At 39.8% G+C, this 25971-nt stretch overlaps 1 protein-coding gene across 1 annotated transcript in view; it reads left to right on the forward strand.

Annotated features, from left to right (window-relative positions):
* Positions 1 to 1096: 1096 nt before the first annotated feature.
* LOC136866387 (sodium-dependent noradrenaline transporter-like) overlaps positions 1097 to 25971 on the forward strand; it is a 184295-nt gene continuing 159420 nt past the window's right edge. The window contains exons 1-2 of the mRNA XM_067143290.2: positions 1097 to 1249; positions 7794 to 7925. Coding sequence (XP_066999391.1) covers positions 7820 to 7925 — 106 coding nt within the window. The 5' untranslated portion in view covers positions 1097 to 1249; positions 7794 to 7819. The remainder of the gene's footprint in view (positions 1250 to 7793; positions 7926 to 25971) is intronic.

The raw sequence follows: 25971 nt of genomic DNA on the forward strand, positions 1-25971 counted from the left end.
GGAAAAAGGACGTAGAAAGGCAGCTCAAAAGACTATGTGATCCTTGAACTGTTAGTGTCAGTCTACGAACATATTGACTATAGTACGTACACAGGTGTACACTATGTTGCCTACACTGCAAGCGCCAGTCCAAGAAGTTATTGACTGAAGTACAAGAGTGTATGCCGTGTTGCCTATACTGTAGGCGCCAGTCCACATTGTAGTAGTAGATCGCTCCTAGCAATGTATTCAAAATTATTACACCCATTACTATTTCATTTCAATAGACATTTGTTATTTGTCCTGACACAATTGAAAATGCACAAGTAGATAAATGAAAAATGTGGCTTATTTTCCATACTCTATGGTTTATCGTAACTATGGCCACGGTATGCGGTACAAAGTTGTTGACCGGGCGAGTTGGCCGTGCGGTTAGGGGCACGCAGCTGTGAGCTTGCATGCATCCGAGAGGTAGTGGGTTAGAACCGCACTGTTAGCAGCCCTGAAGATGGTTTTCCGTGATTTGCCATTTTCAGACAAGGCCTTAATTAAAGCCACGGCCGCTTTCTTCCCACTCCTGGGCCTTTCCTATCCCATCGTCGCCATAAGACCTATCTGTGTCGGTGGAACGTAAAGCAAATTGTAAGAAAAGCAAACTTGTTAAGGCCTCTGTGTATCGCTTTTGACCAAGTAGATCCTTGGAATACAACCTACTATATTGTACGTTAAAAATAATATTATCTGCCATCTAAGAGCATGGCCGTGTTGAAACAGCGGACACCGTGAGATCTCCGAAGATAAGCAAAATTGAGCGCGGTCGCCATTTGGATGGAAAGTCTGCATGTTGTTGGCTAGAAGAGAAACAGGAAAGAAGTATCCACTTTACTGCAAGTAAACTCCCGTTCAGGACGCCTGGCTGGCACTTATTTCTTTTATGATTTCCTGAGAATGGCACTACTATATAACTACGATCCCTTAACTTTCCTCAGATATGGACCCCAAAACCCCTTGACTCCATCAATACAGATACAGTAAGTTGATTCTATTTCTTGTCTGTTCGCAGAAGATCTACAGGTACAATTGGAGGAGGACGAGAAGGGATATGAAGCACTGGTGGTTCCGGTAGACGCCAGCGAGGGCACTACGGAAGGACAGGATGGTCGAGAGACGTGGGGTAGCAACGCAGATTTCCTCCTGTCCATCATAGGTTTCGCCGTCGACCTCGCCAACGTTTGGCGCTTTCCCTACCTTTGTTACCGCAACGGAGGAGGTAAGTTCTATTTGTCTTACTTTGGCACTTCTTAGTTAAAGTTTATTTTCATAAAATTGTTTCATCATCAATAATAATAATAATAATGGCAATTGTCATCATCATCATCATCATCATCATCATCATCATCATCATCATAATCATCACCAATTATTGTACTTTATTAGACCTAGTAGCACATTACGAGCCTATAAAGCATTCTCTTGGCAAATTTTCATTGGACGACCGATAGATAATTATTATTACTATTATTATTATTATTATTATTATTATTATTATTATTATTATTATTATTATTATTATTATTATTATTATTATTATTAAATGAACATTAAGTTGTAGGGGGTCCACTGTCTCTAATTTCGCTTGTTTTGCCAATTTTTTAGATATTTATCCGTTTTAGGTCAACTCAAGACCGTACCGCTGTTTTTTACTTTTCGTGTCTGTTTGTCTGTTCCACTATCGCGGCAGAATAGCTGGATAGATCTCAACCAAAGGTCATATTTAGGGTACACTCGTCCCGGGAAAGGTTTTGATATGCATACGATTTAAAAATCTTTGGATAGATACAGGAAAACCAGAACATTTTTCCTCCATTTTCTCTTATACTATTGATTTTCTGTAAAATCCATGGACTCTATGTTAAATGTCTCTTCATTACAAACAACTTTTGTTATGTTCATAATTTAGCTTACTCTTCAAATGACGGAGAAAATTGCTATTTTCTGCGGGTATCATGATCTGCATCGAGTGACCGACAGACCAGCAATGAACCTACAGGTTACCATGGCAACGTCTCTGACTGCTTTCCAATAGGGAATAACGTATTGCCATTTTCGTCATCATTCTTGTAAAGCCGTGGTTGTTCCTTGGGTAGAAAGCAAGAGAGACGTCAACCAGCCATTCTGCGGGATATTGGCGGAATATAGTTGGAGGTTATAACCATCCTCGAATAGCTTAAGTAATAACACCATAAGTCATCTTCTTATCTGTTTACCTATGAATCCCTGCGCCTAAATTTCTCCTCTGTTACCGGTTTCATATATCCGTAATTCATACCATCACTATTTACTGCGGGGTATTTGATTTTCCAATACATCCACTTTGTATTTGCATATTTGTCCTATCCGGCTGTCCTCAGTTATAATCCTATTTTATATTAATTTCAACTTTGTTAAATGTATTACTTTCTTCCTTAATTACTCTCTATGTATGCGAGTGCTAATCCCGAAACCTTCACACTCTTTTCTTTGAGGAAAAATTCCGAGCTGTTCAAATGTATAACTTTTGGCCCCAGAAAATATTGAAATATGGATGCATTTAATGACGGTGCAGACCGTCGTTTTGGGATAATCGGTGGCTAAACTGTAAGTCGTATTACAAAACAGATAGCACAATCACCGTTCTATTTGGAGAGATCAACAACTTTGGTCCTATGACTTATTGTCGTGTCTCTGCATTTCTCAATTATCTCGATTGTGACTTGCATTAGGAAAAAGGGCTTGTCTTTATAATAAAAAGTCTCTATCTTTATTGAAATGGAAGTTGCCAAATGAGCCTGTCGTATAGTAGAAACTCCCGAACTCAATTGTCATTGACAGTGGGGAAATGTGGCCTGCTATTATCCTCAAAATTTCACCAATGCCTACCTTATATCGGAAACAACATATGGCGTCCTCCCTGTTTTGTATCTAGGATAGCGCTAAGAAGCATGCAATTTAATAATATAATCTTACTTACTGTCTTTACAGTAATTTACGGAGAAATCCGTATACAATGTAGAATACCATAGCGAAGCACCGGTACATTTGCTAGTTATGGTATACACACAGCAAAGAAACAATGGCTACCGAGCAAGTATTCTGGTTCAGAATCCACCCGACAGCCGATAATTGTACCTGAGGATCTTCAAGTGCCATTAGACTCGGCCGGGTTCGAACCGGCAAACTCGGGTCCATATCCAGCCCTCTACCATTTAAGCCACTCAGCCTAACGGTAGTTAATTGTCAATACAATTTCGTAACGTATGCGTTGCGATTTGGTACGGTATATCTACAGTATATATGATGATGATGATGATGATGATGATGATGATGATGCTTGTTGTTTAAAGGGGCCTAACATCGAAGGTCATCGGCCTACAGTATATATGATATTGGTAGCTGAGCTCATTCAGATAAACATTTTATACCTAGAATCATTCGTGAAGCGATGGAACTTGCTAAACACCCGACAAGCAAATCATTGCTACCCTCCATAGTTAACTCGTCAACATCTTTCTCCTTGACTCTGGAGGCCCTGGAATGACTACATACCTAACAGGGTCTCCCTATCTTTGTCATTGCTCTGAAGACGATCCTGGTCGCAGGTTCGGAACGAGTCAGTATATTATAATAAATACACAACCTAATATCCCCAAAATTAATTATTATAATGTCACTTAGTGTTAGTGAAATTCTACGTCTTAAGATTAATTTCTTTTGTTTAATATAAGAAAATTTCGCTCGTGAAAGTGGCCATCTATATGAATAAAATGTCATTTTTGTAAATATACGTATTAGTTTGCTAAAGATTGACTATTGCATTGTTTATGGTGCCCTAATTGTTCATCCTACTAATTTATATTCAATCGATCTGATCCAACCCAAATAATTGCCTTGTTTTATTTTTATTGTCCAAGGACAAAGAGTTCCTGAAGAACAATAGATACAATACGGGTAAACATATTAGGCCTACAACAGATAGCTCGATGTTACACAACAAAAGGTTCACGTGTAGAAAACAACAATACCATAGGTATGGTTCTTGAAGATTATTATGGAATTCTTGAGGGTAGTAATGGCGATGTTGTAGATGAAATCTCTACTCCCCCAAAAGTTATCACGAGTAGTGAAGTCAATATCTCTCCACTCTTCCATGGCCTGTGTGGAGATGACTTTGCTTTCTTTTTTCCATTCTTTTACCTGAATATCGCAAGTATCAATATCAAAAATAGAAATACTAACCCGCAACACATATGCTACGAAGTGGTATGGACAACGTCCGACCTGTGAAGACACGAGTATTTGAGTGTCAGCTTTTTCAACAGACACAGGCAGTTTTGTCCCAGATGCAAACATGTACCACTTGATAATCAGTGTGTTCATTGAGCATCTCAATTACTGAGATTACTGACAAATCCACCTGTTGAATTCAAAGTTTCAATCAGTATAAATCTTAAACTTCTCAAACATCTCAAGATCCGAAAAGATATCGATATTCTGTTTCCATATTCTTAAATGGTGCTAGGGTCGCACAACAGTGAACTTGCATTCGGGGGATAGTGGGTTCGAATCTCACCGTCGGTAGCGGTGAAGATGGTTTCACACCAGGCAAATGTCACGACCGCTTTCTTCCCAATCCCATCCCTCCGTCAGCGTAAAACTTCGATGTGTTAGTGCGATGTTAAATACAAAAAAATGGTGTTAGGAGGCTCATAAAAGGTACGCTCCTATTTCTCTGAGATTATTAACAACAGAGATATCGATGCAAACTTTGTTTTATAAATGGAACTGAAGATGGTTTCACACCAGGCAAATGTCACGACCGCTTCCTTCCCAATCCCATCCCTCCGTCAGCGTAAAACTTCGATGTGTTAGTGTGATGTTAAATACAAAAATATGGTGTTAGGAGGCTCATAAAAGGTACGCTCCTATTTCTCTGAGATGATTAACAACAGAGATATCGATGCAAACTTTGTTTTTTAAATGGAACTTCACAGGATTTCTGCCTGCACAGCAGTGCTACATTAGGCAAACTCAGCGGTGTATTTCTTGTTAACATACAACCATTCCTTTCAGATTAAAGACTTATTTCGAGGAAACATGGTTTAAAATATTTCTGTATTGGGTGAACTCAGTGCCAGATCTTATATCTAACTTTATTATTATTATTATTATTATTATTATTATTATTATTATTATTATTATTATTATTATTATTATTATTATCGAAATATCGTGGGCCACAGAGGTTTAGAAGCACGAGGGTTGAATGGGTGGACAAGGAATTAAAAGCATAACTTAACACAACAAATTTTGAAATGTTATTTCTTTCCTGTTTTCCCTCTCTACTTTAAAAGAGCTCGTCGGCTCTAGCAATAACAAGAACAAATGCTAATTTACACACAGAAAAGCTGGATTGCTCTTGGCAGGTACAACATTTACACGAGAACGATTGCTCCAATCTTTTACACTACAGGGGAGTTTGCTCTCCAATTATATCATAGTCTAGCCTCGTAGAGGCATCAGTTTTCTTACGGTGCACTTACAATCTATCGCTTGTCTTTAATTAAAGTATTTACACACCGTTGCCCTGATGTGGGCGTATATTTTGCTCAACAGTTTATAACGTACTGTTCCTAAAGAGAACTAACACCAGAAACAGTTACCGAATAAACAGGGGCATGAATGCCCATACTAAATGGCCTTAATGTCAAAAGAAAAGGTTGAATATGACTGGCTATAAACAAAAGGCTAGGAGGCGAAGCACTTGCCCTCCTTATAGGACTAGTTAAAAACCCTAAGAGGCTAAGCCTATTCTACACGGGGTGACTAAATGAGAAATATAAATACCAAATAAGTGTTAAGAATTTAGGTTTAAATACTTTAGTCACCCCGTGCCAAGTTGAATGGGAACCAGCAGAGTGTCATCACTCTTAGTTCCCTTGCATTACGTACTTCCCAGTAAGGAATAGGATATTGTCCTCAGACTTGCCAAAAATTCTACATTTAAACCACCAACTTTAGAAATTTACATGAAATAAAAGAGGTTGAAACCTTTCCCTCAAGTTATCCGCAGGAGCTATCACTTGTTTATGAAAATTCTGCCATTACCTTCAGTTACTGGGCCCGCGGCCTCTTCCTCCCTTAGGACTCACAGCACTCAAATCACTGGATCAATCAAGACAATAGAGCCCCAAAGCGCCCAGCTTTTATGGTATTTTTGAAGGGAAGTTTCCAGAACTCTTTACTGGTAGGCTGGATTCCTCTACACACCCCGAATTTTAATTGGCCACAGAGTATATTTACAAATTTCTGATAGGTTGATTGCTATTGAAGAAGGAACCAGATGAAGTGTTGACAACTTTGATACATTAAAAAAATCCTAAGAACCAGTTTAACAAATATCAAACATACAAATCTTTATGAAACAATTATAGTTGACCCCGTTAGATGGAGCAATTAAACCTATGGCAGAGATATCTAACAGTTGAAAACCAAAATATCTTGAAATACATCAGTTAAAAATTATGTTACATATATGCCCTTATAGAATGCGCGCCAGTTTAACTGACCGGGGAAGGTGTACCCCCGGTATTATTATTATTATTATTATTATTATTATTATTATTATTATTATTATTATTATTATTATTATTATTATTATTATTATTATACCGCGGGTCTTGGGTAAAAACTGCTTCATGCTTGTGGACTTGACCATATTATATGACCGGATGTCCTTCCTGACGCCAACCCTATGTGGAGAGATGTATTCACTAATGCGTGTTTCTGATGTGGTTGATAATGTGATATGCTGTTTGAATATGAAAAGTAATATGTTAGAACAAACACAAACACTCTGTCCCTGAACAGCAGGAATTAAACATATACAGTTAAAAAATTCCGTGCCAGGCTGAGTGGCTCATACGGTTGAGGCACTGACTGGCCTTCTGAACTCAACTTGGTAGGTTCGATCCTGACTCAGTCTGGTGGTATTTGAAGGTGCTCAAATACGTCAGCCACGTGTCGGTAGATTTACTGGCACGTAAAAGAACTCCTGCGGGACTAAATTCCGGCACCTTGGCATCTCCAAAAACCGTAAAAGTAATTAGTGAGACGTAAAGTCAATGATATTATTATTATTATTATTATTATTATTATTATTATTATTATTATTATTATTATGATTATTATTATTATTATTATTATTATTATTATTATTATTATTATTATTATTATTATTATTATTATTATTATTATTATTATTATTATTATTATTATTATTATTCAAGATTTCCGTCCTGACTGGTAATCGAACACGAGAGTCTCTGAACCGAAGACCAGTTTGCTGACCATTCATCCAAGGAGACTAGTTTACCTAAATTCATTATTATCCTAATATTCCGGTCTATATGCGGTTTCCCATGATAAAATAGATTATCTGAAGGAGGTAATAAACTCTGAACATAGCTTTCCCTACCTCAAGCCTCAACTCATTCAGAACTGTTTTAACTCTTTCGAGACTTTTCTTTGAGTTCCTGCCATTACTTCAGGATCACGAGCTCACAGTTGGTTAGGCCGTATGGATGAAAATAAAGGAAGAATCTATGGATATCCTAGTTTAATAGAGTTTTGCGGAATGAACGTTCAAAAATCACCCTTCGTGAAAATTGAACTTAATTATTCCTATTGTTTTACTTGCAAGTTGTTTTTCTTCAATTTGTTTGCAATATTTTCTATGTAATATGAATAGATATTACAGAAGTTTTTGTTATTTCTAGGAGCATTTCTAATCCCATACACGCTGATGCTGGTTTTCGGCGCTGTTCCTCTTTTCTACATGGAGCTCATTCTCGGCCAGTACAATCGCCAGGGTCCAGTGAGTGTCTGGCGGATTTGTCCTTTGTTCAAGGGTGAGTAATGCCTGTCGTATTGTACTATACTCCTTGTATTTACCCCCTTCAAATATAAACTCATACGAACACTATGGCTCAATTGAAGAAAAAGAGGTCAAAAAACACTGAATGTACACAAAACTATGGTCGTCAGAGTTAACGTGAGACAATTCAATCAGCAAGTTATTTGAGATACCACATACGTCCATTTTCGGTTAAAATATATTTAATACATATATGTTAAAATTATATCTATTCCCGTCTTTCAGAGAGATAGCATACATGTCCGCATCATTGAAATTTTCTCCTGGCTTACTGGGTAGGACATATCTCAGGAACTTGAATAACATACATTACAAGACATTATCTTGTTAACAAGGAGGCTGTCCCCGAAAAACTGTAATAAGTGATATTGCTAAAACGGAAAATGTTGGAAAATGTTCTGAATTTTGACTTTAATGTTGTTTTATGAAGGTAAATTTAAAGATGAAACTTAATTGCATAATTGAAGTGCGATATGTTTTCAAAAATGATCAGAATTTATACAAAAGGCCTGCTAAATAATTGGTATAAAGAACAGGCAGAAATTCCGAACATTAGAAGCTGAAGGCTGTTTTTTCCACTTTCCTCAAAACTAGTAGTACGTAGTGAATATGCGTTCTTCCTCAAATAACCGATTAAATTATTTCCGTATAAATTAACTTCAATTTTTCAGATGAAATATAATATCCTGTATGTAGTAATTAATTCATCATTGTCACCGAAATTTTCAAGATGAATAGTACCGGGTAAGGTGCTGGCACTCCACTCAGACAGCCAATGATCGAATTAGGATATAATTTCTACCTGAAAATTCACGTCGTGTCAGGAATTACAACAAGCCGTCAACCCTTCGTCCAAGCAGAATAATCCCAGGTAGTTCCACTTATCTCAGAAATATCTAGAAAATGTAGAATATATATGTTACTGTCAATTTTTGTTTGTTTCGTTATAGAAACACTCAATGTTTCTTCACATGACAGCATCTCAAGTCAACATATTTCTTCAGATGAACGGTTTAGGACTGTAACGCTCCTTTCTAAATGCTCTCAATTTGTGACCTGACAAGAAAGTCAACCCTGATCCTTGTACGGATGCCAACGAACACTGAATAACAGAGATAGCGACGCGTGCTGTAATTAATTCGCTTACTGAAACTGATGTTTGTGGCCATCATCATATTAGCAAAATTATTAGTGGCGCCAATGAGCACAGAATAAGATAGAACACATACCAAAATGTTACACGAGTTGAATTCAAACGAACATGCGTGGGCGCCATATTGCTTGAGCCAAAGCATTAAAGACCGGTTGCTGTCTATTTCTGATCAATGTACGACGTTTAAACTATAAGTACAAGAATTGCGTGTTATGATGTTGGTTTATTACTTTGAAAAGAGTTGCAACAAATAGGAAATTATGCGCTTAGGAGAAAGGATCAGAATTGTACATACAAATGACAGTAAATTAAAAACAGTCAGATTAGCTCCAGAATTTTTGAACCGCTTCAAAAGACTTCAATAATGTCGGTATCAGCAGAATTTATATCTAGGCTGTTCCCGAGCCGTGTTCAGTAAACTTAAACATTCTTTTCTATGGCCCAAAATTAAACTGTTTAAACTAAAAACGAATGTGAAAGCTGTAGATCTAAATCCTAAATATACTGAATGGCTTCTAATACTCGGCAAAGAAGAACTTAGGCCAAAACGATATTATTGAGGTATCTGGTAACCAGATTTCAAAAAATATTTATTTCATAAGAAAAATTTTTATTTCCTTCATATCCAGAACCTCTTACCCGGAGGCCCCGGGTTTGATTCCCAGCCAGGTCAGGGATTTTTACCTGGACCTGAGTGCTGGTTCGAGGTCCACTCAGCCTACGTGATTAGAATTGAGGAGCTATCTGACGGTGAGATATCGGCCCGGTCTAGAAAGCCAAGAATAACGGCCGAGGGGATTCGTCGTGCTGACCACACGATACCTCGTAATCTGCAGGCCTTCGGGGTGAGCAGCGGTCGCTTGGTAGGCCACGGCCCTTCAAGGACTGTAGTGCCATGGGGTTTGGTTTGGTTTTTTTCATATCCAGAAGAGAATAAAATTTTTGCTTTTGCGAAAGTTACAGAACAAGTTAACGTCAACTATCAAAATCTGAACATATTGAAAGGAGCACTGACTTCGTATAATGCGATGATGTTAATGAATCAGTACAGGGTGAGTCAGAAATACGACTATATGTTTGCTCGATTGCTGATGTTTGAAGGAAGAATGGCACCGTCGCCGGGCTAAGTAGCTCAGACGGTTGAGGCGCTGGCCTTCTGACCCCGATCCTGGTTCAGTCCGGTGGTCTTTGAAGGTGTTCAAATACGTCCGCCGCCTCCTGTCGGTAGGTTTACTGGAACGTAAAGAAACTCCTGCGGAACTAAATCCCGGCACCTCGGCGTCTCCGAAAACCTTCAGAAGCAGCTAGGAGGACGTAAACACAATAACATTAGTATTATTAATGGCACCGTCGGAGAGTCAAGGCTCTTTACTATCTACACACAACAAAATTTGTTACATTGTTAACCAAAATGTCGCTGAATATGCAGCAGGAAGTTACGGTAAATGCATGGATGATTGCTTTTCAGATTGGTCGTGAGGCTGAGAGACTCGCGAGACGTGATTTCAACATAACATTGCTACGTCCACTGTGGGGAAAGTGGAGACAACGATTGCTGACAACAGGAAAGATTCAGAAGCATTCGGGAATAGCCCCGGAAATCAACACGCCAAAGTGCACATATTTGACTTCAGTCAGTCCAATGTGTCTCGTGTTTTGAGACGTGAGAAGTACAGAACTTTCAAGCCGATTCGTATTCATGAACTGAGTGAAGATAACGAATCTTGGTACCAAAAAAATGCTTTTTTCAGATGCTCTGTTCCAGATGAATGGCAATATTAATCGACACACCTGTCACTCTTATGCGAGAGAAAATCTTAAAATGATTGAAGAGAAGCGTATGAAATGCGGACCAGTGACAGTTTGGGCAATGATTGGATGGGAAGGATTGCTAGTCATGCGAATTTTTGGGAGAGACAGTTAACGGTGAACGGTATAGTAAAATCTTCAATGAACTTGTGGTGCCAATGATGCAAAGTTTTGTATTGCGTATTCCAGCACGATGGTGTACCCCCTAACTACGCTATTGCGCGAAGGGAAGTTTTGAATCGCGAATTACCAAACAGGTGGGTGGGAAGGAGAGGACCGACAGAATGACCAGCTCGCTCCCCCGATCTCACAGCCTGTCATTGTTAGTTGTGGGGGCATTTGAAGGAGAAACATTACGCTCGGAAACCACGAGACGTCGACATTCTGAAAACAGAAGAAGAAATTCGTGCTATACTGTTTTTCGTGTATCCGAAAACAATTAGTATTTTCCAAAGTGCCGTCGACTATGCTGTAATGTTAACGGCGATCAGTTTGAGGCAATTATGTGACTCGGTATTGTTGATATTTTTTGTTGTTTTGTTGTGTATTTGATATTGCCAGTCCTTGGATTTCTAACGGGGTCATTCTTTTATCTGTAAGAGTTATAATTAAACATAAGCAATCGATCAAAACATATAGCCGTATTTCTTCTGCCTCACACAGTGCCTTGTCCTATCGGATGCAATCTCACAATTTAGACATAAAAATAGGATGCGGCTTAATACTTCCTTGCAATCTGAATACTAATGCTGATTTAAACAACGGAACGAGACCGACTACGGTAAACCTGCACAGCAACATTGTTCATGCAGAATTTCTGCTGGGCTCAGCTTCAGGAAAAACGTGTTTTGATCCAAGACTAGATTTGGTAATCCTGACATACCATTCGTCCTTGTAGACAATTCCCCATAAAGTCAGCACTCTACTACAGTCAACAAGTCACAGGAACAAATTAGCTGCCTTGGAGAATCAGTGGTAGAGTGTCTGGCTGGTTGTTTCTTGATTGCGAACAAGACATTGGTGTTGACGTGAGATACACAAAACAGATACAATTTTCAAAACAGTCTCATATGTAATTTTTGTTCTAGTAGTATTAACATTAACTGGTTAATTGGGATGTTTTAGATAATCTAACCATATTTTTAAAAATATTTTTCTTATTGAAAATGTTTAATAATTTAGTTTGATGTAATCTTACCATTTAGAAGATTATCTTTTTTATTGTACAACATTACTAGAGGGGTAGTTGTTTACGGTGGATTAGTGAGAGTTGGATTATTATTATTATTATTATTATTATTATTATTATTATTATTATTATTATTATTATTATTATTATTATTATTATTATTATTATTATTATTATTATTGGGGCAAACATTACATAGAGTTGGGATAAACCTCTCCGCTCCCGTGTTCATCAAAGGACGTTTTTTTTTTCTTTGCGTATGGCTTTTAGTAGCGGGAGTGTCCGAAAACATCTTGGACTCACCAGTTCTGTAGCTACTTTCCCCAGTACACCCCATGGGGATGAGCTACATGTATCACAGTGTGAGTTTGTTGCGCGTTAGGGACGGGCTTAACAGTTACTTTCGGTTAGCGGTTAGCGATTATACCTGTAACGGTTACCCAAAAATACTCATTAACGTAAACGGTTAAAGATAACTATTAGTACACGGTAGGGGGTCCATTATTAAAGAATTATCGTATTCGATTAATGGTGCCAACTAGCCCGCCTGGTGGCCGTGATCGTTAAGGCGCTGAAGTCTAAACGGTCTGACACCGAGGTTAACCGGTTCGAGTCCCGTTGGTCGAAAAAAAATTTCACCATCAGAATGTTAGCCGGCAGGGTAGGGGAGGTGGTGGTATACTATTTCTAATCACTAGACTGCGTGCCAAAAGCCTGGATTAAATTCCAAACCTCTCCGCAGTGCTCATATGGAGTGAGGGCATATGTCGCTGTTGATGATGATTCGTCCGTCCCCTTGGTGCTATTCGACAGGAGTAGGCTATGTGCCGGCACAGGGTTTCACCTTCTCCCTACTATCATATATCACGTCATTCATTTCATCTCATTAACTCCTCTGATGAGGTCATAAAAAACCGCCACGACAGATTCATCTCACCTCATACCCGACTCCTTCAGATACCACCGGGCTGAGTCAGCATCGAACCTGCCAATTTGGGGTCAGAAGGCCAGCGCCTTAACCGTCTTAGCCACTCAGCCCGGCTATTCCTAAGATACATTAATATGTTCATTTCAGTTCTTCAATAACATTTTTTTTTTTTTTTTAGCGTGTGGCCTCCGGGAAGGCCTGGTGCAGGTCTTTTGATTTGACTCCTGTAGGCGACCTGCGCGTCGTGATGCGGATGAAATGATGAAGACGGCACATACACCCAGTCCTCGTGCCAGGATAATTAATCAATTATAGTTAAAATTCCCAACCCTACCGGGAATCGAACCCGAGACCTCTGTGACCAAGGGCCAGCAAGCTAACCACTTAGCCATGGAGCCGGACTTCTATTATAGTAATAATAATTTATTTGCTTTACTTCCCGCTAACTACTTTTACGTTTTCGGAGACGGTGAGGTGCCGGAATTTAGTCCCGAAGGAGTTCTTTCACGTACCAGTAAATCTACTGACACGAAGCTGACGTATTTGAGCACCTTCAAACACCACTGGACTGAGTCAGGATTGAACCTGCCAAGTTGGGGTCAGAAAGCCAGCGCTTCAACCGTTAGAGCCACTTAGCCTGGCTTTTCAATTACACCTCACATTCTAATTTCGTGGAGCCTCCGTGACTCAGACGGCAGCGCGTCGGCCTCTCACTGCTGGATACCGTGGTTTAAATCCCGGTCACTCCATGTGAGATTTGTGCTGGACAAAGCGGAGGTGGGACAGGTTTTTCTCCGGGTATTCCGGTTTTCCCTGTCATTTTTCATTCTAGCAACACTCTCCATTCTCATTTCATAGCATCTATCAGTCAATAAATCACTTTGGGAGTGGCGACCCTATCGTACTAATAGCCTAAATCTGCTTCATTCATTACATCCCTGACCCGGTCATTGACTGGAAAACAGGTTGTAGGTTCTCATTCTAATTTCGTATGTCGAAGACAGTCTTAAATACTAGTCAATCATAACTGCCCTTCAACTTCCCAGTTTTCTCATTTTACAAGATCAAAATAGGTTAAATACTCAGAAATTGGTTTAGTTCCCATAATACTGACACCTCCTTTACTTGCTATCATCTAAACCTGGGGAATACCTGTCATTATTCAGGATAAACTTAACAGTTTTTGTCTACGACATACACCAGTAATAGAAAAGATAAATGCAGTTTTTGTGGTTATCAGCTAATTGGCTGATGGTTATTCGTGGAGTTGTATCTCCCAATAGTGATAAATAAACCCATTAAAACTGGAACAAAAGCGGTATTTGACATCGCTAAATGAAGCTCGTGGTTGACGAATAGAACAGATCCATAGCGAATTAATAATATATCGTTTCATTATTTTCCGAGCCCTCAGAGTCGCAGCACGATCTGTTAGAATGAGAATATTTATAGATTGAAATATTCTTCTTTGTTGAGATCGTTGAGAATGTGCAGTGAAATAGTAAGTGGGCCATGGCGTTTTAATATTGCATTCAGGAGTTGGTAGGTTTGAACCCCACCACCGGCAGTCGTTGAAGATAATAATCTTCCGTCGTTTCTCGCTGATTTATTATTATTATTATTATTATTATTATTATTATTATTATTATTATTATTATTATTATTATTATTATTATTATTATTATTGTACGCAGTGACCGTGCACGTTAATGTGCCATGGCTATGGAACCAAGCTCTGAATTTGAGATATGCGTGGGTTCGGAACCCACAGTCGGCTTTCCTGAGAATGGTTGTCTGTGGATATTCATTTCATCTTCCTTAGTTCCTCACCTGAGACTGGTATTAGGAAGGGCATCTGGGCATAAAAGATGCCATGTAAATTCATTTCACTTTTTCTCCGCCCCCGTATCAAGAAATGTGAATAAGGGATACACATACATGTTGTTGTTGTTGTTGTTGTTGTTGTTGTTGTTGTTGTTGTTGTTGTTGTTGTTGTTAAGGGGTTCCGTGGAGCAGAGGGGAATAAACGGCAGGGGCACGACACTGAACAAACCTACACCAAGAAAATTTTAAATTTTGAACATATTATCGAAGTTAATTTTTTCTTTCCTTTTGTTTGATTATTATAAGAATTCTAAGAAAACTTGAACAAATAGGATATTTACAATATTATAAGTTTTAGCTAGGAAGGAGGAAGCTCCCATTTAACAACACACGACTTTGTAGGTCTTCACCGGGCCAACAGGTCTGCCTAATTCTTTGGCAAGTGAGGCGCAAGGGAGGCTTTAGAGCCTCTTCTAACAGATTCACCCTTCAGTGGGATAATCGGAACTTCAGCTCAGTTCAAATATTTAAGGAATCCCACTGTCGGCAGCCCTGAAGATGGTTTTCCGTGGTTTCCCATTTTCACACCAGGCAAATGCTGGGGCTGTACCTTATTTAAGGCCACAGCCGCTTCCTTCCCAGTCCTAGGCCTTCCCTCTCCCATCGTCGCCATAAGACCTGTCTGTGTCGGTACGACGTAAAGCACATACCCATCCCCACCCCCGCAAATATTTAAGAAGCTAGAGCTTTCAAAACAAAGTTACAATAATATGGGAATCAAACCCTCAGCTACAAATAATTGCATGTCGCAGAGTCTCGAACCCAGAATTACAGTTCCAAATTTCAATGGCCAAACGGGCGAAGAATACATTTCAGGTAACACTAGTTACCCTTAAGAGCACACAAACTCTTATAGCACTTAACACTCGCTGCCCTTATTAAATAGGGGAACCACACACAAAATACGGGTCGAAAGATCCAGAAAAACAGGAGCCGAAGCTCATACTAGACGGCCAAGGAAAGGGAAACGTTAATCGAAAGGCCGAGCACAAAACTAAATGAGATGCTAAATACTTCAAGCGATCACGCGACATGATTTGTCATAAAACCTAATGGGGCGGAAGCGCCGGAGACACGGAAGATAAGCCATTCTACGTAGTGACTAACAAAGGAAGGAAAGTTAAAGCCCGAAAAGGAGAATCGAAATTTTAGATTAGAAAATTTTCGTCACCATAATGCAAAAGTGAATAAGGGACACGAGGGTACACACTCGTACGTCCTTAAAATTACATATTACCCACTAGGGGGCTTGCACTCCGTCCGCAGACAGCCTAGAAACCCCCATAATACAAACTTAGAAGCCTACATAAAACTACAGGCAATCGCAGCACGCCCTAACAGTTACATGCAACTCACCGGTATAACTGCAGAGCGGCCAGATTACAGTTTCGCCTTGATTAAAGACTTTTAAATCTAACCTATTCGTGCATATAATTCCCGTCTCTAATTTCCGAGTGGTTAAAAGACACGCGGATAAAGCTGAATTTGACAAACTAGACGAAAATTTTAGTAAGAACAACACAAGAGACCTTTACAAGGTATTCAAAAGCAGATTGCAAGGGTACCGAACGAATGGATTAACGTTCCGTGATCGACAAGACAGAGTGGCAGTAAAAAACAAAGAAAACTGCATTATTATAGCTGAATTGTGAAACACCGAAAGATAAATTAACAACAACGATACCTCAGGAGCAAAAACAACCAAAAGGCATCACACCGGGAGAAGTAGAACGAGCAATCATAGAGGTGAATAATGTCAAAGCAATGAGGAGAAAACCAGATATCTACTGTAATGATAAAGTGAGGACGTGTAAATATGCTACCAAACATGATCAATCTTATGCAAGAGATTTGGGAAAAGGAAAGGGTACCCGAAGATTGGAAGACGGCAATTATATGTCCCATTCACAAGAAAGGAGACCCTAAAAAAGTGAACATCTATAGAGGAATTTCCCTACTATCTATCGTGTATAAGATCCTATCAAAAATTGTGTTAAAAAGAGTGGAAGAACAGATACCAGACCAAACTGATGAATACCAAGCAGGGTTTAGAAAGGGAAGATCATGTGTTGAGCAAATTCACATCCGCAAATCCATTATAAAGATTAGAAAACTCAGAAGTAAACAAGTAATCATTTTGTAGATTTTCAGAAGGCGTACAACTCAGTCGATAGACAAACATTGTTCAATATACTAGAGGAGTTCGGTGTTGACCACAAGACCAGATCTCTGTTCAAAGAAACACTCACTAGCACCACATCTAAAGTAAGGTTCCAAGGACCATTTGAGGTCAAGATGGGATAAAGGCAGAGTGATGGCCTTTCACCGATACTGTTTAACCTCGTCTTAGAGAAAATAATTAGAGTATGGAGAACAGAATGTCAAAAGGAAGGCATGAGTGGTCTACATATAGGTTACAAGAAAGACAACCTGAACGTGGATTGTTTCGCTTTTGCAGATGACATAGTGACCTTAAGCGAAACAGAAGATCAAGGTAAGAAGATGACAAGATGTTATACAAGCTCGAAGAAATTGCAAGAAAGGCAGGACTGAAAATATCATATGATAAGACTCGAGTAATGAACGCGCTGACAGACTGGGAAATGGAACACGGGAAGATAAAGAAAGTATCCAAATTCAAGTATCTCGGTGAGTGGATACAGTTCAATGATCTTGATAATGAAGCGAGTAAGAGTAGGATCATGAAAATTGAATTAGCTTACAAATTCACACAAAACGTATAAACAAAAATCATTGTCGATAACTACAAAATTAAGACACTACAATACAGTAATAAAGCCAAAAGCGCTGTATGCAACGGAATGTCTAACCCACAACAAGAAAACAGAAGGTGAGGAGATGACGAAGATAGAAAGGAAAATTTTACATATTAGGTCCTAGGAAGACAGGTGACATCTGGAAGTAAAGAAGGAATGAAAAACTGTACAAACATTAATGAACTGAATAATGAAATGAGAAAGAGACGACTGAAGTTTTCTAGACACATTCCTCGGATGAGTAACGACAGATTGGCTAAGAGGATGTAGGAGTACACCAGGAAATGCAAGAGCACCAGAACCTGGAGGAAAGAAGTTATCAAAGATCTAACTGAGCTAGGTCTAAACACCGAAAGCGTGTTCAACAGAAACAAATTTCGGAAAATAGTTGACAGACACAGGGAATTTCAGAACCAGAGAGGCAACAACGAACATCGACAGACCGACAGAGGAAGGCTAGAAGTCAAAATATGAAGAAGTTTTGGGTGCAGAAGAGACAGGAAGCCGAGAAGCAGAAGCAGAAGCTAAGCATGATCCATAGAAGGCCGAAACGAATGTAAAATAAATTATATTATAATTGTATGTAAATTATTAGCCGGCCCCGTGGTGTAGGAGTAGCGTGCCTGCCTCTTACTCGGAGGCCCATGGTTCGATTCCCGGCCAGGTCAGGGATTTTACCTGCACCTGAGGGCTGGTTCGAGGTCCACTCAACCTATGTGATTAGAATTGAGGAGCTATCTGACGGTGAGATGGCGGCCCCGGTCTAGAAAGCCAAGAATAACGGCCGAGAGGATTCGTCGTGCTGACCACACGACACCTCGTAATCTGCAGGCCTTCGGGCGGAGCAGCGGTCGATTGGTAAGCCAAGGCCCTTCAAGGGCTGTAGGGCCATGGGGTTTGATTTGGTTTTATGTAAATTATTTATTATTATTATTTGTAAATTACTGTATTGTTACATTCTATTGCGCTCAGTACCTATACGTCCTCCAGAATGGAAGTAAAATAGCTAACTTGGACACCTCCGTGAGAATTCTACTGGAGGTCTTCACATTGTAGCGAGACACCGACAATGGCCACATAAACTACTGGATCTAACACACTCATTTTGTGAAAGACGTCTTAAAAAGATTAAATCTTTTAATACAGTTATAGGGTGATTAATAGTACATCAAAGGAAGATAAAGAAACGCACGACGCAACTGTAGCAAATGGTCTGGAAATTATAGAACGATTGTCATAAACCACGTTGCAAAGGACTGACGCAGAAGAATGACGTAAAAGACGTCATAAATTATCAGAGGAATGTAAACAATCCTATAGGATATCGTCAAAGGCTTAGCATCCACCTTGTAAAGAAGACAGACTTTTTGCTGTTATTTCATGCTAGGAGATTTCAGTTGTTCTTTATCCCCCTACCTATGCATTTACCATGTCTGCATGTGGTATCTGTACTAATTTATTTATTAATAATGAATTGGGGCTAGGACTGGAAAGGTCGTGGTCATCAATTTTATAGGGTGTACGAAAAATTCTAAAGGAGATCAGGATGGGGGCAGGAGCAATTTTCATACAGGTTCAATTAACGTAAGTTACTTAATATTATTTCAGACAAGATCTACGGTCCGATCTTAACCCGTATAACGTGTTGCAGAAACCACTCTTTCTGTCGGGGTTTCCAATATTCCGGTTATGGCGCGATTTTCCGATATTTGAATGTCAATATTGTTTCATTTCTCGCTTCTCGCTTTCATTTTCATTTTCAAGTTGCTTATTTTAATAATAATAATAATAATAATAATAATGTTGAATTTACGTCCCATTTTACGGTTCTTGGAGACGCCGAGGTTCCGGAATTTAGTGCCGCAGGAGTTCTTTTACGTGCCAGTAAATCTACCAACACGAGGCTGACATATTAGAGCACCTTCAAATACCACCGGATTGAGCCAGGGTCGAACCTGTCAAGTTGGGGTCAGAATGCCTGCGCCACAACCGTCTGAGCCACTTAGCCAGCGAGTTCCTTATTTTTTCACTTTTATACATACATATAATTCATTCTGTCATTTTAAATTATTTCTGTGCTATTTTCTATTCAAGATTTCCATTGCTGTTTCTTTAAACAGATTGTTATTTCACATACTCTTTCCTTTCGTCATTTCTGGGGTTTAGGTTATCGATCATTAGTTCGTCAATCGATGATAATAATAATAATAATTGTTACCGTGTTTTTGTGGTAGTTCTGCGTGAAAGAAGGTGCGGGGTGGTGAACGGGTCTCAAGCTACTACAGTAAAATTAATTAAAATTTAACCAGGTTATATTTTCTTTTCAAAAACAAGAAATAACAAGCATGGCAGGTACAAAGTAGCAAGTCAAAGGGTAGTTACAATATTTACAGGATTTGGGCTTCGAGCCCTGAAAACACAATGCTTGGGCAATCAGCGCAGTTTTACCTCCAAACACAAGTTTCAACAGAGGGGCAGAAAACCCCATTCATGCCTAGGAGCCCTAGCTCCAAATTACACTGAAAAGCCTCCACGAGGCATACAACACTCAATTTTCAAAAGAGCCACTCGCTCTCAAATTTAAGCCTCTCCCAGGCCACACCAAACTCCACCTTCAAGTTGTCCTCAACGGACCTAAACACAGGGGTAGAATACCCAATCTACTGAGGTCTATAAAATGAAAAGGAGGTTAATTAAATGACCTCTAAAATAACAATTTGAGAGGAGGCGAACTTGCACTCCTAATACACTTTGATTAAGACCTACTTGGCACTAGGCCGTTAATACAAGGGCTAATCCCATAATAAAGAGGAGACTTAAGAAGAGAACAATTTGTTTTACATTAACGAAGAATAGGTTGAGAAAAATAAGTTCACCTCAAAACAATATGAGTGGGAGCTCGAGAGGGTTAGCACTCTCTATCCCAGTATGTAGCTTTAAAAGAGAATATATGAAAAGAGTAGTTACATTTAGGAAAAGGTTACATGGTTGAACGCTTCGAACCCGCCCCGAGAGTTAAACTGCTGAGCTAGCAAAGAAAGAAGTTATTAATCGGCCATTACCTTGTTGTAGACCGCTGCCGAGGAAAGAGGCGCTTCCCGCCTCCTGCTATGTACTTAATACACTGAAAGATGGAACAGAAGTGGCCCGGAGACCCTAAAATCAGCAGTTTATATCCTCTCGCGGAAGGTTCTAGGGGTTAGGGGAATGAAAACACCCTCCCACAAACTTTTTATTGGGTAGGATACAGCAACATATTCAAGTTGGGGGAAGATACGTCGGATTGGTCGGAAATAACTCAAAGAAATTCGGGATTGGATAAATCTAAAACAAGGGGAAAAAGAGGGGTATACAGCCAACTTAAATAATAACAGAAAGAAATTTAGCAAAGAACAAACATTTGAAATAAAAATTTCTCCAACAAAATAGTTCTTTGACTCCGCACTAGGTTGCACTATTGTTGATCTTCAGTAGTGTCCAAGAGAAAGTTCACACTTCTTACTTCAAGCGAAACAAAAACACATCAAAAATGACACAGTTCAAAAACTCAAAGTTTTCCATGTGGTGACATCTTCAGAGAAAGTAGAGAATTGATAGCGTAGATAAAGTTCAGACTTCCTCCAGCAGAGGAGTTTCAACTGGCGCAAATTTTAAATTAGCGGCGTGGAGATGTACCGCCCGGTACAGACCTCCCCCCCCCCCCAAAAGTTCCTCCAGGGGTGACACATGAAATTGTTTGAAAACAAGGTCCAAGTTTTGATGCAGATATGGAGATTAATTGCCAAAAAATTTATAAGATTTTCCTAATTTGGTTAGATTCAGTTTCAAAATTTGTTGTTGCAGGTGAAGTAAAGTCTTTATATTTGTAGAAGTTAAATTTCTGAAGATAAACTTTTAATACTTAGAGATGAAGAAAAATTTTGCAATTGCCACCAAATATTACTGTTGAATTCCCAAGTGTAGTCATTGCTTATCGTAACTGTTCATGTAGTTGATGTTGATTAAGTTGAATGGCCAGACCGGCCTTTGCAGCTTGCGTCCAAAGGAGGCCGCTCGGACCCCTCAAGTACCCTGAGATACCGCTCGCCCGCACTATGAGGGGAGCAGAGGTGTTGAAACACGCCGCGCCCGCGGTGAACATATACAGGCTGCGGGCAAGTAGCAGGTCGTGCGCCGCGCCTCAGCCTTGGCCGGGAGGAGAGCTCCGGCTCGCCGTGCACCTGACGTCCTCGCTGGAGAAGAGGGGGCCCGTCCTCTGCCCCAGTTGCTGCACGGCGCCGCGCGGCTGCGGGGGCACTGAAACATTAAAGCTAGGCGGCAGAATTGTGTTGGACCATCATGTTTCTTTTGAGGGCACAGGCATGTAGAGAGATTGAGGGGCCAGCGGCGTGCAGATATCCATGGCATTTCAACTAAGCCAGCCACTGTGTGTAGTGGAGCAGGAGACGGGAGCGTGGTAATGGCCGTGGCAAGGAGAGGATGGCAGTTTAACAAATCGGGGGAGGTTTCACACAAATGCTTACATATAACACAAAATAGAAGGAGCAGAATGCCTTAAGAGGGGAAACTCAAAAAAAAATATAACCTTCATATTCCTATCAAATTATATGAAGCAAGTTGACACAAAATTTACACCGGTTTCACCTGGGACAGGTGAACTCTAAATATCCTCTCGGTGGCTGGATTACTTAACAATAAGGTAACCGGCGTAAGGAAATCCAGAATAATGCATGGCCCATGAAATCTGGGGGCAAGCTTGCCCGCGGGAGCAAAGTCCTTGACCATCACCTGGTCACCTACCTTCAAAGTGGTGGGTCTCCGTCCACGATCATACCTTTCCCTAACCTTTTCATGAGATACCTTAAGATTGGCTTTAGCCTTCTTCCAAAGATCTTTAATGTTATCCGGATCTATTGTCTCGGGTAGAATGTCACTCAGAGACCAGAGGTTAGAGAGCGGCGTGTTGGGAACAAACTTGAACATCAAGGAAGCTGGAGTGAACTTATGAGATTCATGAACCGCCGAATTCAAAGCAAAAGCTAACCAATGCAGGGACGTGTCCCACCTAGAATGATCTTCATGATGATAGGCAATAAGTGCGGACCTGAGATTACGATTAACCCGTTCAGCCAGAGATGGTTGAGGGTAATAAGCAGAAGTAGTTACATGAGAGATGGATAAGTCAAAACAGAATTTACGAAAAAGATTTGATGTGAACGCCTTAGCATTATCAGACACAATATATTGGCACGGACCAAAAGAAGCAAAAATAGAATTTAGGCAAGTAATGGTGGACTGAGCGGTAGCCAACTTAGTCGGAAAAACCAAGGAAAATCTGGTAAAACCATCTACACATACAAAGATGAATTTGTTGGCATTTCCCTTCGACTGGGGGAAGGGTCCTACATAATCAATATACAGGCGTTCCATGGGGCGCGATGCTTGCTGAGAAGACAAGAGGCCTACCTTGGTGGACATGGTCGGTTTACTAAGCAAACAAGATTTACAAGCTTTTACAAGTTCACGGATTTCACCGTCCATACCTTTCCAGATGAACATTTCACGAATCTTTTCACGAGTTTTAAATATTCCCAGATGCCCCCCCAATGGGGTCTCATGATAGTATTTGAAGATCATAGGCACAAGGACAGCTGGAACGACAACCTTCATCATCATATCATGCCTCGAAGGGCAACATAGAACACCATTCCTCAGAACATAAGGGACGACATGTTCCCCAGAAGAAAGGGTTTCCATTATCGGAGCCAGCGTCGGATCTTCATGTTGATATTTCTCGATATCCCTAAAGAGCATGGGGGCATCCGTTAAGATGGCATTAACATCAGATAGTATGGACTCGGGAGGTGATGAACTGTCGACCGGTTCTTGGGTCTCGACGTCGTTTGAAAACATACGGCTGAGTCCATCAGCGACAATATTTTCGGTACCTCTGATATGTCTAACATCAAACTGGAAGGCAGAAATACGGATGGCCCAACGGGCTATACGACCAGTACGACGCGGCCTACCTAAGACCCAGCTTAAGGCTTGATTATCTGTCTCCAGGTCGAATTTAACATGTTCCAGATAGAGACGGAACTTCTCTAAGGCGAATAAGACTGCCAAACCTTCGAGCTCATATATGGAATACTTGGCTTCTTGAGCCGACAAGGTCCTAGATGCATAGGCGATGGGCCGCCTCCCTAGTTCAGTCTCTTGAAGAAGGACTGCCGCTACTGCTGACGACGACGCGTCGGTTTGGACGATGAATTTCTTCGAGAAATCAGGCATAGCAAGTACAGGGGCATTACAAAGAGCTAATTTAAGGTCTTCAAAAGCGGCTTGTTGAGAAGGTCCCCACTCGAATTTGATGCCTTTCCTACGAAGAAGGTTTAAGGGTGTGGCTACTCCAACCACTACTCTTATACTTACATATCTTCCACATAATATAAATAACATTTGTTTGAGCGCCAGTTGCTTTTTTAAGAAAAACAACAAAATTCGGTAGAGCATACCTCTTATATCAATTATCTCAAGGCGTGAGGTGATAAACTCACATATCTGGCAATATACAGGGATATGGATCAGGACAATATTAAATTACTGTTGCATTTCCACAATTGAGGATTGTACATGGAACTGGAATCACTTATTATAATTAAAAATAAAACTGAGTTTATGACTAAATTTACGTCACAATGAACAATCATTTACGTCTTTTAATTTAACAAAAGAAATATATCGTGAGATTTGCGGTACAAAGAAAAGGAAAATTTAATCTAAACAAAAAAGCTATTGGCATGAACTTGAAGTGAGATGTGATATCGCCGCTGATTACACTCTTCTTCATGTTATGAATGCATAACATGTCTGATGCTTTAATTACCTGTTGTCTGCATACACCGCTGTTGAACTTGAAAATCTTGGGAAAACCTGTGAGCTGAAGTCGGGAGCCGTCTGTTGTAATCTTCTTATATAACAAGGAGTTGGCCTACATACCATGTACGCGTGTAGGGAGCTCCAATGTAATTACGTCCACTCAATATATTTTAAATAATTGGAAAATATTATTGAAACATTTTGTGAAGTCCATCCTCACAAGAAGATGATGTTTCTTTATCAGCATAGTACCCGTCTCTGCTCGGATACAAGCACCACTTGTAGACCTCCTCGATGATTACCTCTTCAAACACAACTCTTAGCTCTGACCATCACACTAAGACCACTTCTTCCATTTGATCCATCTGACTGTTACATATGATCTGCACGATATCAACTGCTTATGAACTGAGTACTATCAACTGATTGATATCATCTGAACTGAGTAAGAACAGAATACCTCTCCCCACCGTCGCCTTGACTTTATATAACCTCGCGATGACGACTCCTCTCCCTACTCCTGTTCATCCCTTCCACTTCCACATACAGTAGCTGGCGAATACTGACACTTGGTCGCAATCACGTGTCCACGCACTGATGTCATCAGTCATGTGTCGTCTAAGCGTACCCAAGCGGTCCGAGAATGACTATACCGAATGCGTCACCGGGAAATCTCCTTGTACACAACATTCCCAGTTAAACATAGCCTCGATTGCAAAATACTATGCCAGCTCATCTAGCCAAAGTTACAAGCCACAGCATGACAATATGAAACCAACAAATCTCACTTACTACCATACAGAATAATTACAAACATATTCACTTAACCTATGATTAAATACAGTAATATACGCGATACCTAATTATTACAGTCTAAATGATGAGAAACAGAATATATAAAATCTAATGAATCAGGTTAATAATAATAATAATAATAATAATAATAATAAGTACAGAATGGAGTCTGTAACCCTGTTGTACGGTTACAGAACGCCTCCCTCATGAAATAATCGATTAAATGAATCGATTGATTCATGAAATATCTACACAATCACCTGAAATCGAGTACACCATAGATACATGTATAAAAATGCCCTTTACAAATTTGGTACATAGTATCATCCATCTGGATGTTCGTTGTTACACATATAAAACATTTATCAATTATCATTTTCACTTTGATTATACAGTATTATTTACATACAGATTACATTTCTTTCTCACTTCTGTCGTTTCAAACGTTCATTGAGTGTTCAAAAGTAATTCTCGAAGACATTTCATTATATACACTGTCTCCAAGCACTGGAGTTTATTGCACTGCCGTGCCTCACTTATTATCATAACATACGCTAATTTCACTGAAGTCCTGTTCGCAATGCCAGCTTCATAAAATATGGTGAA

This window comes from Anabrus simplex, chromosome 3 (genome assembly GCF_040414725.1).
Source record: "Anabrus simplex isolate iqAnaSimp1 chromosome 3, ASM4041472v1, whole genome shotgun sequence".
NCBI lineage: Eukaryota > Metazoa > Arthropoda > Insecta > Orthoptera > Tettigoniidae > Anabrus > Anabrus simplex.